The 12,569-nt window shown below is 66.3% G+C and overlaps 1 protein-coding gene across 2 annotated transcripts; it reads left to right on the top strand.

Moving 5' to 3' along the window:
* The first annotated feature begins 279 nt into the window (after nucleotides 1-279).
* On the top strand, nucleotides 280-9,642 carry F7 (coagulation factor VII). Of its 2 annotated transcripts, XM_032881013.1 has the most exons (8): nucleotides 280-403; nucleotides 2,585-2,745; nucleotides 4,006-4,030; nucleotides 4,108-4,221; nucleotides 5,762-5,902; nucleotides 6,576-6,685; nucleotides 8,413-8,536; nucleotides 8,995-9,642. In XM_032881013.1, the coding sequence occupies exons 1-8, from the start codon at nucleotides 334-336 to the stop codon at nucleotides 9,588-9,590; spliced, it is 1,341 nt and encodes a 446-aa protein (XP_032736904.1). In that variant the 5' UTR covers nucleotides 280-333; the 3' UTR covers nucleotides 9,591-9,642. The 2 variants fall into 2 exon arrangements, with proteins under 2 accessions (XP_032736904.1, XP_032736905.1); XM_032881014.1 differs by lacking the exons at nucleotides 2,585-2,745; nucleotides 4,006-4,030 and having other exon boundaries at nucleotides 281-403.
* Nucleotides 9,643-12,569: the final 2,927 nt, after the last annotated feature.

Below are 12,569 nucleotides of genomic sequence, written 5' to 3'. Positions count from 1 at the left end.
CCCCAGATCTTCTCTCCTCTCCCCGGAGTTACTACTGCGGCGCAGCTTTCCACGTGCTGAGTCTGGCTGCCGTGCTAAGTCCCAGGGGCCTCGGGGCTCCCAAGGGCATTTAGGTGCACGTGGTCGACACATGTCCGACACCGCTGTCTCCGCGCAGGAGCCCCCTCCTCGCGGACACGGCTGTGCCGGAGGGACCTGGCGCCGCCCCGCCCCTGCGCTTGGGAGGCCGGTCCTCCCTCCCCCATCCCTCTGCAGAGCTCAGAGGCCAGGACTTTGCCCGCCCCCCCCCACACCTGGAATGTCCACAGACCGCGTGACCCCACAGGTCTCAGCATGGCTTCCCAGGCGGGCGAGCTGGCCCTCCTCTGCCTTCTCCTGGGCCTGCAGGGCTCCCTGGCCACAGGTACGTCGGGGTGGAGGGTCCCCTGCAAGCCATGTGAAGGGCTGTCGGGCCACTGGCCTCTGCGTCCCCCTCCCGCTCTGCTCTCCTGCTCTTCAGTGGGCTGGTGCCAGGGATGGGGTGGGGACACAGCTGTGACCGCAGACACCCTCCCGCCACCACGGCACTAAGGGGCTAAATACGGAGACAGAGGGACGTGCTTTATAAGCGGCCCCACGGAGACCGGCCAGGACGGCAGGGTGGCCGTGGTGGTGACACGGGCAGCCACTGCCCCATGCCAGCCGCTAGCCCGGGTGGGACAGTGCCAGCCCGATTCCTGCAGGCACCCGAGGGACAGCACATCTGCGGTAGGGAGGGCAGGGCTGCCTTCATCCTTCCTCGGGGCAGGAAGACCGTGCTGGCCAGGGCCGTCCCCCTCCCTGCCCTGCTTTCACGGATTCCCCACAATTATCAGACTTGCCTCTGCTTCCCGAGGCCTGTCTGGGGCACATTTGCTGTCCTCGGCGGGTCGAGGGGAGATGATCCCGCTCTGGGCTCCTCCAGCCGGTGTGAACCCCTGCACCTGCGAGTTCTCGAGTTTCCCTCAACCCGTCCTTCCGGACCAGGCAGGCTCCCCCGGAACACACAAGCGCAAACCGCGGTCGTGGTCAAGAGAGACGGGTCCCCTCAGCCTCTGCCTGGGAGCTGCCCCGCCCCCTCCTGCCCGTCCCATCCTGTGAACCTGCCGGGGGTCGGGATGGGACGCACACGGCTTCCTTCCCGGAAGCCGCATCTGCGGGTCTCCAGGCCGCACTCACCTCCCCCTGGGACTCAGTTTCCCACTTGCTCCTGCCGCTCAGCCCTGGCTTTGCTCCCCCACAGCCCACCCCCAGGGGTGCAAGCTTGCCCCGGGGGGCCCATGGGGTTTCCCAGCCTCAGCCTCGGTGTCCGTAAGGTTGTCGCCACGTCAGTGTCTGCGTCTCCGTCACTGGGCCCTCTCTTGGGATGACACGGTCTGCTTGTCTGCTGGGCGTCCAGAGGAAATCTCAGATCCAAACTGGTGCTCAGATGGCCCCAGTCGCCACCGAAGTGGCCTTCCAGAGCCCTGAGCCCCACCCTCCCTGGTCCCCATAGCAAAATGGGGGAGAGCTAACTGCAAGCAGCTAGTGGGGTCACTGGAAGAGGCTGGAGGTAGGCAGAAGGTCAGGGCCCGGAGAGGGCCCACGGCCACACAAGCTCGTGAGCAAGGGTCACAGGCTCTAGGATCGGCGGAGACTTTCCGAGGCGCATGGGGACGGGAAGCGCAGGCCGGCGGGGCAGGGCTGGGGCGCCAGGCCCAGGGGCGGCTGTGCCCGTGGGTCCCTTAGCTGGCAAGGAGGCGGCCCTGGAGACCGGGGCTCAGGGACACGCGCAGCGTCCGGCGGTTGGAGGGGCCGAAGCGGGGGGCGCGGGCTGGAAGCGTCCTCGGGGCAGGAAAGCTGCCCCCGACGGGCCGGCAGGAAAGGAGCAGGGACGAGGCGCGGCGGCCGGGCGGGCGGGCGGCGTCGGGCCATCGGGGTCAGCGAGCCTCCCGCCACCGGGAAAGGCCACGAGCCGGCGCCGCTCCCGAGCAGGCGTCCCGGGCGGCCTTTGCTTCCGGTGGCCGCGGCCCCCCCGTGCAAGGCGAGGGACGGGCCTTCCGGAGGGGGCGGCTGTGGCCACGCGGCGCGGGGGCGGACGCGCTGGAGCTCGGGGACCGTTGGGGAGCGCGGCCGGGGGCGCGGGCTGAGAGGCTCTACGGAGACCCCGGTCGCCGCGGCCGGCGCTCCCGCAGGCCCCCGCCCCCCTCAGTCCCGTAGGACCCCGCATGCGTCCCCCGCACTCGCCGCGCCCCCTCACGGGCTCCCGCGCCCCCCCCACGGGCTCCCGCGCCCCGCACCGGGGAAGCGGACGAGCGACTGCCCGCCCCGCAGCCCGCGGCGCCTCAGCACGTTCCCGCCGCACGTGCGTCGGCGAGTCCGCGCTCTGCCGCCCACCTGGTCTCCGGAGCGCGGCGCGGGGGCGCGGGCCGGACGCGGCGCGCAGACGCGGGGGCGAGCGCGGGGCCGGGGGCGAGCGCGGGGAGCGGCGGGGTGGGGGAGCGCGGCGCCCGACGCTCGTGCCCGGGCAGCCGCACTCGGGGGCGCGCCGCACGGCGGCTCCCAGGCTCACGGCCCCGCGGGTCAGTGTTCCTCACGCAGAGGGAGGCCCACGGCGTCCTGCGCAGGCCGAGGCGCGCCAACGCGTTCCTGGAGGAGCTGTGGCCCGGCTCGCTGGAGAGGGAGTGCCTCGAGGAGCGCTGCTCGCTGGAGGAGGCCCGGGAGATCTTCCAGGACCCGCGGCGCGCCGTGAGTGCCCTGCAGGGGGCGCCCGCCCCCCGGGCTGCGCGCGCCCCCGCGGCCCCGCTCCTGTGCTCGGAGGGACGGCGTCGCCCGGTCCGCGGCGCTCCTGCGGCGCCGGGCCGTCACCCCCCGGGTCCCGCGGAGGCGACCCCCTCCCTGCCCCACGGCGCCCCGGCTCCGCATCACACAGCCCAGGGCGGCAGGCACGCTCCGTGGGTCCCTTGCTTCCCGGGATGGTCCCCGAGCCCCAGACTCTCCGCGCTTCGGGAGGCGCCTCCCCAGCCGCCTCCTCAGGGAAACGGCTGTGAGGAGACACTCCAGGAGCCACCGCGGCCTCCACACGCGCGAGCCCCGGCGCGGGGTGAGCTCGCTGCTCCTCTCGCTTTCTGAGAGGTGATGGGTGCTGGATGGTACCACACCCCTCCAGCTGCTTCAGCTCCTCAGATTGTGAGGAGACGAAACCACACTTCCCTCACGGGCCACTCACCTCACGCCCACAGGACACCCCTCACACTCAAGGGATACATAGCTCACACTCACAGGATACTCACGTCACACGGGACACACACAGGATACTCACACTCATACTCACAGGACGTATACCTCATGCTAATGTGGCACAAAACCCACACTCATGCGATACACCTCACAGTCCCAGGACATGTCTCACTCAACAGCAAGTGAGGCTGTTTGAGGCAGAGGCTAACGGCCCGTTTCAGGTACACGGAGGACGGCCACTCCTTGCATTTGTGCGCTCTTTGGCTTCTCGAAGCATCGCTCACAGTTCTCATGCCGTGTTGCTCTTACAGACGTCCTGTGGGTTTCGGTTCGCTTGGCCAGAAGATTCCTCAGGAATCAATGTCACCGGAGCCGTTTGCGTTCATAGAACGCCTTTGCGTGCATTACCGCCTTCTCCTCCCGTCACACCCCTCGTCACCTGAGGAGGAGATGGAGGCCCAGAGAGCACATATGTCCTGTCCCAAGTTCACATCTCGGAGGTGGCAGAGTTGGGACAGAAACTCAGAATTCCGAATTAGGAAAGGAAAACTTGTGACCTCTGGTGGCCTTAGCGACCTGGGGTGGAGGGCATAGGATTAGGAAAAAATTTTCTCCCCCTGGAAAAACTCACCTCGTCCCCAAAGGAAAAGTCTGGCTTCCAGAGCCCAGCGCGGCCCACCCCAGCCCCCCAGCGCAGTCTGGTGGACGCAGCCCCCCCATTCGCTGCTGGTGGACGCGTCTCACGCGGCTGCTGCTTTGTTCCCTCAGGAGCAGTTCTGGATTTCTTACACCGGTGAGTCGGTAAACAGCCCGTTTGGATCCCCCCGCCAGCCCCTCTCCTCCGCACACCAACACTGAAGCCCTCCACAGACGGCGACCAGTGCGCCTCGAACCCGTGCCAGAACGGAGGCTCCTGCGAAGACCAGCTCCAGTCCTACATCTGCTTCTGCCCTGACAGCTTCCAGGGCCGCAACTGTGAGACAAGTGAGAAGCCCCACGGTTTGCAGACAGAGCCCCCGGCAGGCTGACGGGACGGCCTGGTCCCCTGCCAGCGGGAGAGTCTTGGATCTAAGGTGCTGGTTCTCAAACCCGGTGGCCCCCGTCCGCTTCGGGGACCATACAACCCTTGCGCAGAGGCAGACACGACGGGAGAGCCCAGTGTGGGCTCCGCTGCGGGCCAGCTTCCAGTCAAGCTGGGAAAACCGCATCTGCCCTTCCCGCTGTTACAAAAGTGTGAGGAGTTTTTTCGCCTTTCGAATACTGGAGCAAAGGTCAGCGGTTCCTCAGGCCGTCTCAGGATCCCTGATTGGCTGAAAGGGCTCGCAGAACTGTCTCTAGGCTGACCTACTCAAAATCACAGTGCTTGTGACAGTGCGAGGGTACAAAATAAAGTCAGCAGGGGGACAGGTCTGAGCTTCCCACTGTCCTCTCCCGGGGGGGGTCTCGTGGACACCCTTCCGTTCTCCAAGAACAACGGGTGACAAGACTTAGGGAATGTCACCACCACCCCAGGAACCACACTGAGCCTCGTATCCAGAGACTGTATTCGGCTCGGTCCTGGAGACGTGGCTGACCTGAGTCTCAAGCCCCTCCAGAGGTGGAGGGGACACCGTGTGGCCCAAGACCCCACCATGAGTCACATTGTTAGACCATCCAGTATGGCCCAAGGCCCCCAGGGAAGCAACACTCTTATCAGGCAGATTAAATTAAAAATGTCCAACTTAGCCAGCCAGGGTGTGGAGGTCGCCTCCGGGGAGCTCTTTGGGTGAATTTAATCCTTTATCACACAAACAAACGTTCTTATACACACAGCCCTGCTCCTGGGCTTCATCCACCTTCTGCTCTAAGCAAACCAGAGGCCAGTTATCGGGCTAGAAAGCCTCCGTGTCTCTGCCCGGCCTTCTCTGCTCAGGGTCCCTGCTGTGAGTCCCCCAGGACCATGAGGCTCGGGAGCCCTTGTGTGACTCCCCTGGGGCGACGATGTTTAGGAGCCCTGGTGTGAACTCACTTCCCGGCCAGGCCTTCCTGCTGGGGTCCTGGACATACACCGTGAGCTAACTGTGTCGCCTGCACTGGAGCACTGCCCTTCAGAGTCAGAAGGAACGTTCCTCATCCCCTTCTGTCTGCGCCGGTGGTCAGCCCCAGCCAGCTCACAGGAGCAGCAGGGCCTGGCTGTCACACCATCTCCTCTGCTGGGCCTCTTGCCAGCAGGTCTCCCCTCTCAGGGGACACTTTCACTGTCCCCAAGGGACTTTTGCTTTCCCTGGGCCGTCCTCGGTTCCCACCAGGGGCTAGGGGGTGCGGCCCAGAGACCCCACGGGCCAGTCCTCCGAGCCGGCTGACTAAGCTGCTCAGACGCAGGACCACGCCCAGCCCTGGGTCACCCCTTGGATGAAAGCGCAGGGCCAGCAGGTCCCTGGCTGTCTCTGCCGCATCGGCAAAGCACCACAGCCAGTGCTGAGTGAGGGCTGGCTTCCCCCCGACCGGCTGAGGTCCCACTCGGTCTGTGTCCTTCTGTCCTCAGACAAGAAGGACCTGCTGGTCTGCGTGAACGAGAACGGGGGCTGTGAGCAGTATTGCAGCGACCGTGCCGAGGGCGGGCGCTCCTGCCGCTGCCACGAGGGGTACGCGCTCCAAGACGACGGGGTGTCCTGCGCGCCCACAGGTAACGGGTCCTCAGGGGCCAGCTACAGGGCTGTGTTCTGCTCGTTCCCGAGGAGCAGCCCCTGTTCCTGCACGGCCACAGCCGTCTGGTGAGAGACGTACCTACTACGTCACCTCGGGAGCCGGCCGCAGCGGCCATGGGCAGGACAGAGCCCGGGCGCAGCTCCCTGGAGGGACGGGGCCGCCTGCCCCGTCGCGGGTCCGCCTCCCAGCTCCACTGCGGCTCGGTCCAGAGTCCGGGTCTTCCTGAAGGCAAGCACTGTTAGGGAAACGGACATTTCCCAAACCGGTCTCAAACTAAGTTCCAACGGCAGGGGCACCGGAGGCCTGTCTGTCCAGAGCAAGGTGGACCCCAGCCAGGCTAGAGCCTAAAGTTGGGCCACGGCGTCTCAACCGTCCCTCGTCCAGCCCTTGGGACCTTACTGGGGAGATGGGAAGCTCAGAGCGTGCCCCAGACGGCAGCACCGCCGTGCGAGGGCCGGTCAGCCTCCTCCGTCAGGAAGGCGGCCTGTCATTCCCCTGGGGAATGAGCAGAGCCCAACTTCCAGAGGGAGGGACCTCCGTTTCTGCAGGAGCTCCACATGGGTGGCCCTTCCCCGGGCAGCCCTCGGAGCCCAGCCCTCACCAGCTCATCATCAGGCATGAACCCCGGCCTGACGGCTTGTTTTCTGCAGTGGAACACCCGTGTGGGAAGATCCCTGTTCTGGAGAAGAGAAAGGGCACCAACCCCCAAGGCCGGATTGTGGGTGGCAGGGTGTGCCCCAAAGGGGAGTGTCCTTGGCAGGTAAGGCTCTGAGGCCCTCAAAGGGACAGTGGGCGGTCAGCCGCTGGACCCCTACTGGGGCAGGGCACTTGCCCCTCGTTCTGAAGCCCACGCCTACCCACTCCCCTCTGTCGGTCCGATGTCAGCTCAGCTCTGGCCTCCCACCTCTCCCTCGGGGCTGCTGTTCTCACTCGTCTCCACAGACGAGGGAACCGAGGCCTCCGGGACAGATGGCTAAAGCAGGGGTTGAACCCAGCCCAAGCTCCACCCACCAGCCTTTGGAAGCCGGGATTCTCGAGGTGCGCCCTGCCGTCCAGCAGGCATGCGCGCGTGCGGTCAGGAGCCTGGGGCCGTCGGTGGGCCTGCTTCCTGCTGGAGATACAGAGCCTCTGGCCCCCAGGCTCCCTGGGCCCAAATCCCCACCTCACAGGGGCGGGATGTGCGCACTCAGGCGTCTGAGTCCCACCCCGGGGTCCTCAGGACCCTCCATGTGGGGACACCGACATAAACCGTCCCAGAATGTTCGACGTAGGAGAACCTCGTCAGGCCCACCCGTGGCACCAAGGCAGGTTCAGAGCAGCCAGTGCCCGGCTTTGCTGCAGCCCCAGGAGCTCAGGCCCCGCAGGCCCGCCCCCACCCCATCCCACCTCCCACTGGTGGGCAGGCAGCCTGCGTGGGGCCAGGGCCCTCTCCTCAGCGGGCAGAGCCCCGTGTTTGGTGTTCAGAGGGATACTGTGAGCGGGACACACCCGGACGGGCCAGGCGGGTTCCACAGAGTGCCCGGAGTCGGCGGTGTCTCTGGGAGGCAGGGCAGGCCGAAGAGGGTGGTGTCTGTGTTTCGGTCAGAGAGACCCAGGGATGGCCGTCCTGGGGGCTGAAGCCAGCATGTGCTCCCACCCGGGACCCCTCAGTACCATTCACCCCCTCCCCCAGGAGAGAGGGCCGCCTCACCCATGTTACCAGGGGGGAAACTGAGGCCCATTGAGATTCAGGCCCAGATGCAGCTGGAACAGCCGCCCCAGACCCCGCCGTCCCAGGGGCAGCACAGAGCCGCGGTCAGCCAGGCTGGCTATTTTCAGGTGCTGACGTCCTGCCTTCAGCGGGCAGGGCTGTGCCACCGATCCACAGGCCACTGTTGTCACCCGGCTCGGGAGGACAGTTCTCTGAGGGGCCCAGCAGCTGCTGGCTCGAGGGAGGAGGGGGCAGGTCCTGGCAACCTCGGTCCTGCCGTCCACACTTGGGACATTAGGCCTCCGACGCGCTGGCCCCACGTCCGGCCTCTTTCCTCCTGGCGGCCGCCTCACCACAGCACACAGCGACCTGCCTCGCCCCCAGCCGGGCCTCCCTCTGGCCCTCCAGCTCGTCCCCATCCACAGGCGGGCCAGCCAGAGACTCCGGCTCCTTCCATCGCCGTAGAAAAGCCAGCACAGGGAGGTGTCTCTCTGCTCCTCGCTCAGGCACACCCCTTGCTTCGGGAGGAAGGACGGGAAGCACTCACGGAGAGCTACCTGCGCGCCGAGAACCTGGCTTGGTCAGCTTGCGGCCTTTCTCCCCGCGTGCCGGGAGCGCGACCCCGGGCCGGCCTCTGTGGACCGGGGCGCCGGGTCCAGCTTGGGGGGTGATACTGGGCGTCCCATGGTCAGGCTCTCCTGCGGTGTCCACGAGCTCTCTGTGGCTGCCACTCGCTGGGCAGGCGGGTCCCCAGGGAAGCGTGATAGGGACATGACCTCTGTGTGGTGCCCGTCCAGGCTATCCTAACGGTGGACGGGGCGCTGCTGTGCGGGGGAACCCTGCTCGACGCTGCCTGGGTGGTCTCCGCCGCGCACTGCTTCGAAACCCGGAAGAACTGGAGAAACCTGACGGTGGTCTTGGGTAGGTTCTGTGCCCCCACCCAACACACACACCTGGACAAGGACGTGTGAACGGGACCGGCTTCCACAGCCAGACCAGACCGGCGTGTCTGGGCAGACTGCCGGGCCCTGGGTCCCACCGTGGCCACGGTGCCGCAGCCTCTGTCCCACCCATGTCAAGTCCCGGACGTCGTGGTCCAGTCCCATCTCACTTAGGCCAAGAGCCCCCAGAGTCCTGTGGGCCACAGCAGGCGCCCTCCGCCTGGTGGGTTACAGGACACTGAGGAGGGTCTGGAAACACAGAGGCCACCAGGCGCCTCTCCTCACCCGCCCGCAGCCCTGACTCCTGCGCCCTCAGCAGCCCAGAATCACCCCGTTCACACCCCGCGCAGAGCCTGTGGGTGGCTGCCTGGGGCAGCTGCTCCCGCTGGCCAGGGCTGGACGCAGGGCAGGGCGTGAGCGCAGCTGGTCCCCCGGCAGGGGAGCACGACCTCCACAAGCAGGAGGGCGACGAGCAGGAGCGGCGTGTGGCCCGGGTCTTCATCCCCGACAAGTACGTCCCCGGCAAGACGAACCACGACATTGCTCTGCTGCAGCTGAACAGGCCCGTGACCTTCACAGACCACGTGGTGCCCCTGTGTCTGCCCGAGAAGACCTTCTCCGAGAGGACGCTGGCCTCCATCCGCTTCTCGACCGTCAGTGGCTGGGGCCAGCTGCTGCACAGGGGCGCCACGGCCGTCCAGCTCATGGCCATCGACGTGCCCCGCGTGATGACCCAGGACTGCCAAGAGCAGTCACGCCAGTGGGAGGGCTCACCCGCCGTCACCGAGAACATGTTCTGCGCCGGCTACCTGGACGGGAGCAAGGACGCCTGCCAGGGGGACAGTGGGGGCCCGCACGCCACCAAGTTCCAGGGCACCTGGTACCTGACGGGCATTGTCAGCTGGGGGGAGGGCTGTGCGGCCGAAGGCCACTTCGGGGTGTACACCAGGGTCTCCCGGTACATCGAGTGGCTGCGCAGGCTCATGAACACCAACACAACCCTGCAAGGCCTTCTCCAGGCCCCGCTGCCCTAGCCCCAGCCCAGCGCCCCCCGGGAATAAAGCTGTTGCCTGCCTCTCCCTCGAATCCAGAAACACCCCTGCACTTCCTGGGGGCGAGGGGTGGGAGACGGGGTTGGGGGGGGACGGCCGCGCTGCTTCTGGAGGGCCTCGCGCGCCTGGCGACCCTTGCGGTGCACACGGCAGTGTGGGTTGCTGCCCGGGGGCCACCGTTTACCGTCTGGGCCTTTCTCTTGACGACATGTCCACTCTGTGTCATGGTCTGGAAGCACGTTCGCTTCGGCGGCTAGCCTTCCGGATCTTTCTGTACACGTAGCTTCTGCCATATCATGGCAACGGCGCAGCCCTGTGCGCACACTGGGGCTGCCCGCCCTCCACGGTGTGCTCACGCTCACCCCGCCGAGACCCTGGCGCTTGTCCTGGAGCCGGTCTTGCTCTCCCGCTCACCCCAGCGACGAGCCTTCCTCCGTGGAGGCTGGTGTTCGAATCCAAGAGCACCCCGAGGGTTCCCCAAACCCCACAGGGCTTGGGTGTTCTCCCGACGAGGCCGATGATGGTCCTCCAAGAGAGGCCCAGGGAACACGGTTCCTCGGTCCCGCCCCGTGAGCCCGATCAGGGGAAGGACCCAGTGACGTTTTATCAGCCGTTCAGGGTGGGGCCTGCTCAGCCTCAAGTCACGCGGGCTGTGGACTGAGAAAGAAGCCGTCCGTGGGGGCAGCTGACGCAGTAGCGGGGCCCCCCGAACGCACCAGGGGAGAGGAGCACAGCCCCCTCTTGGGACACACGTCGGGGGACGGTCCCTGGAGCGCCACCAGTGCTCAGCAGTGGTATGATCAGGCACCAGAACCTGCGGGGCTGAGCGGTCAAGCCATGTTCTGTGCAGGGAGGACCAGGGGCCACACGCTCCAGCCACAGGGTCTGTCACCTGGTCTGTCAGGGTGTTACTGGGACACACGCCTCCCTTACATGGTGTCCTCAGCCACTCAGAATGGCAGCACAGAGCCGTGAGGACGAAGACCGTCCTCTGTCCCCCAGGCAGACGTGGCCGGGGCTCGGCGCGTGGGCGTGTGCCACGTTGTCCCAGACCAGCTCTGTCCCCTGCGCTTGGCCAAGCCGCTTTCCCGCTCGGAGCTGCGGCTCCCAGTGTGCAAATGGGAGCCCTGACTCTGGTCACCAGGACGGGTCCTGACACGTGAAAGGAGGCTCCTGGGAGGGCTCTGTCGTGTGACGCTGGGGAAGCCCGCCTGTGAGCCTCTGGTGTCCTCCGATTCGCGGCTCGGGCTGCGGACACGGAGGGGAGCTCACCCTCTGCTGGAAAGAAAAGGGAGGCTGGGCTGAAGGGCTACCCTGGGAGCCCATCCAGACGCACACAGGGCTAAAAGGGATCCTGGGGCTGCTGGCTCTGCCTCGGTTTCCCCAGCCATCGGTGGGAGATGCGGGCCCCCGCTTCACAGAGCTGCCACAGCACGGGTAGCCAGCGACGCTGGACAATCGCTAAAGTCTAGCCCACCCGACGTGCCCGCATGTGGCCGGCTACCTCCCACCTCTCTCTTCCGCGCATGGGTCTCACGTCCTCTAGCATCCCCTGGGGGCTGGGGACAGGGAGGGGCTCACCCCAGATCCAGTCTCCCAGCACGCGGAACGTACCAGGGACCACATTGCACACACAGAGACAGGCCGTGTCACCCCTGCAGGCTCTCCGGGGCCCTGGTTCTGCACAGAGCAGCCATGGCCCCACAGACCGGCCCTGGCCCTGGCGCCTTCAGTCTGTCCAGTTTGTTGAGCACTTACTGTGTGCCAGACACCGCTGCAGACCCTGGGACAGAGCAGGAGCCGGCAGACACAGACAGAGTGAGGCTGACGGCCGGGCGACCGTGGCCGTCAGTGGCCACTCGCCATGTGCAGCATGCATCAGGCGTCCCGGGCACTGTGGTGCACGGTGGTCTCTTGTCCTCTCTGGCTCTGTCTCTGGCCCTGTCTCTCCCTGTCTCTGCCCCTGTCTCTGTCTCTGTTTTTCCCTCTTTGTCTCTGTCTCTGTCCCTGTCTCTCTTCCTATTTCTCCTTGTCTCTGTCTCTGACCCTCTCTCTGTCCCTCTCTCTCCCTGTCTATGTCCCTCTCTGCCTGTCTCTTCCCCTGTCTCTGTCCCTCTCTATCTCTCTCTCCCTGTCTCTGTCTCTCTCTGCCCCTGTCTCCCTCCCTGTCTCTCTCCCTGTCTCTCCCCCACCCCCCACATCCCCGCCAAGGGGCCCTGCACCCATTGTGCAGCCCGCACACCTCCCTGCCCAGCCTGACCACCATGGGCTGAGCTGCTTTCCACAGGCACAGACCTGAGCTGTTCCAGGTGCTGCCATGTGTCCCAAGGGGATGAGCCCCTGGTGTGGGACCGCCCCAGGGTGAAAGGCAAGCAGGGGAGGCCCCCACGTGCTGCAGGCAGTGGGCTCGTCCGGTGCCTACCAAGGGGCTGTGGACAGGCCGTGGGGTAGCGGGTCCTCATGTCCCCTCCTGGTGGCCAGACAGGCCTTGCTGTGAGAGAGAAACAGATGTGCTGTGAGGCCCCCTTGGAGGGTGTGCGAGGCGAAGCCCCCATCAGGAGCTGGGGCCCCCGCCCGCCTACGCGCCTCCAGGTGCCTCCACAGCGTGGTGCCTGGGCGGAGATCTCGGGCTGACTCATCTGACTGGCACAGGCCTCGGTGGGCAGGGGAGGTCCTCCCAGAAGTGTGTGTGCAGGAGCCCATGGCCCAGATGCACACACCTGCCCCTTGGAGCCCCTGGACTTGGGGGGGGGAGGGGACCAGCCTGATGTGCAGGCGGAATGGGGACCAGGACCCCTTGGGGCTCTGTGCGTTGCGGACACTGCCCAGAGACAGAGGCCACGAGCAGGTCCCGGTTCGAGGCCCACGTGGGCGTCAGGCGGCTGCAGCTGACCATCTACACCCAGAGGACAGACGGCTCTCGTCATGCTCGTAAGGATGAACCCAGAGCAGACGGAACAT

This window comes from Lontra canadensis, unplaced genomic scaffold (genome assembly GCF_010015895.1).
Source record: "Lontra canadensis isolate GAN:19392208 unplaced genomic scaffold, GSC_riverotter_1.0 scaffold73, whole genome shotgun sequence".
Classification (NCBI taxonomy): Eukaryota; Metazoa; Chordata; class Mammalia; order Carnivora; family Mustelidae; genus Lontra; species Lontra canadensis.
Note: the sequence above shows the minus strand (reverse complement) of the source record. Positions and strands in the feature narration are given on the sequence as shown.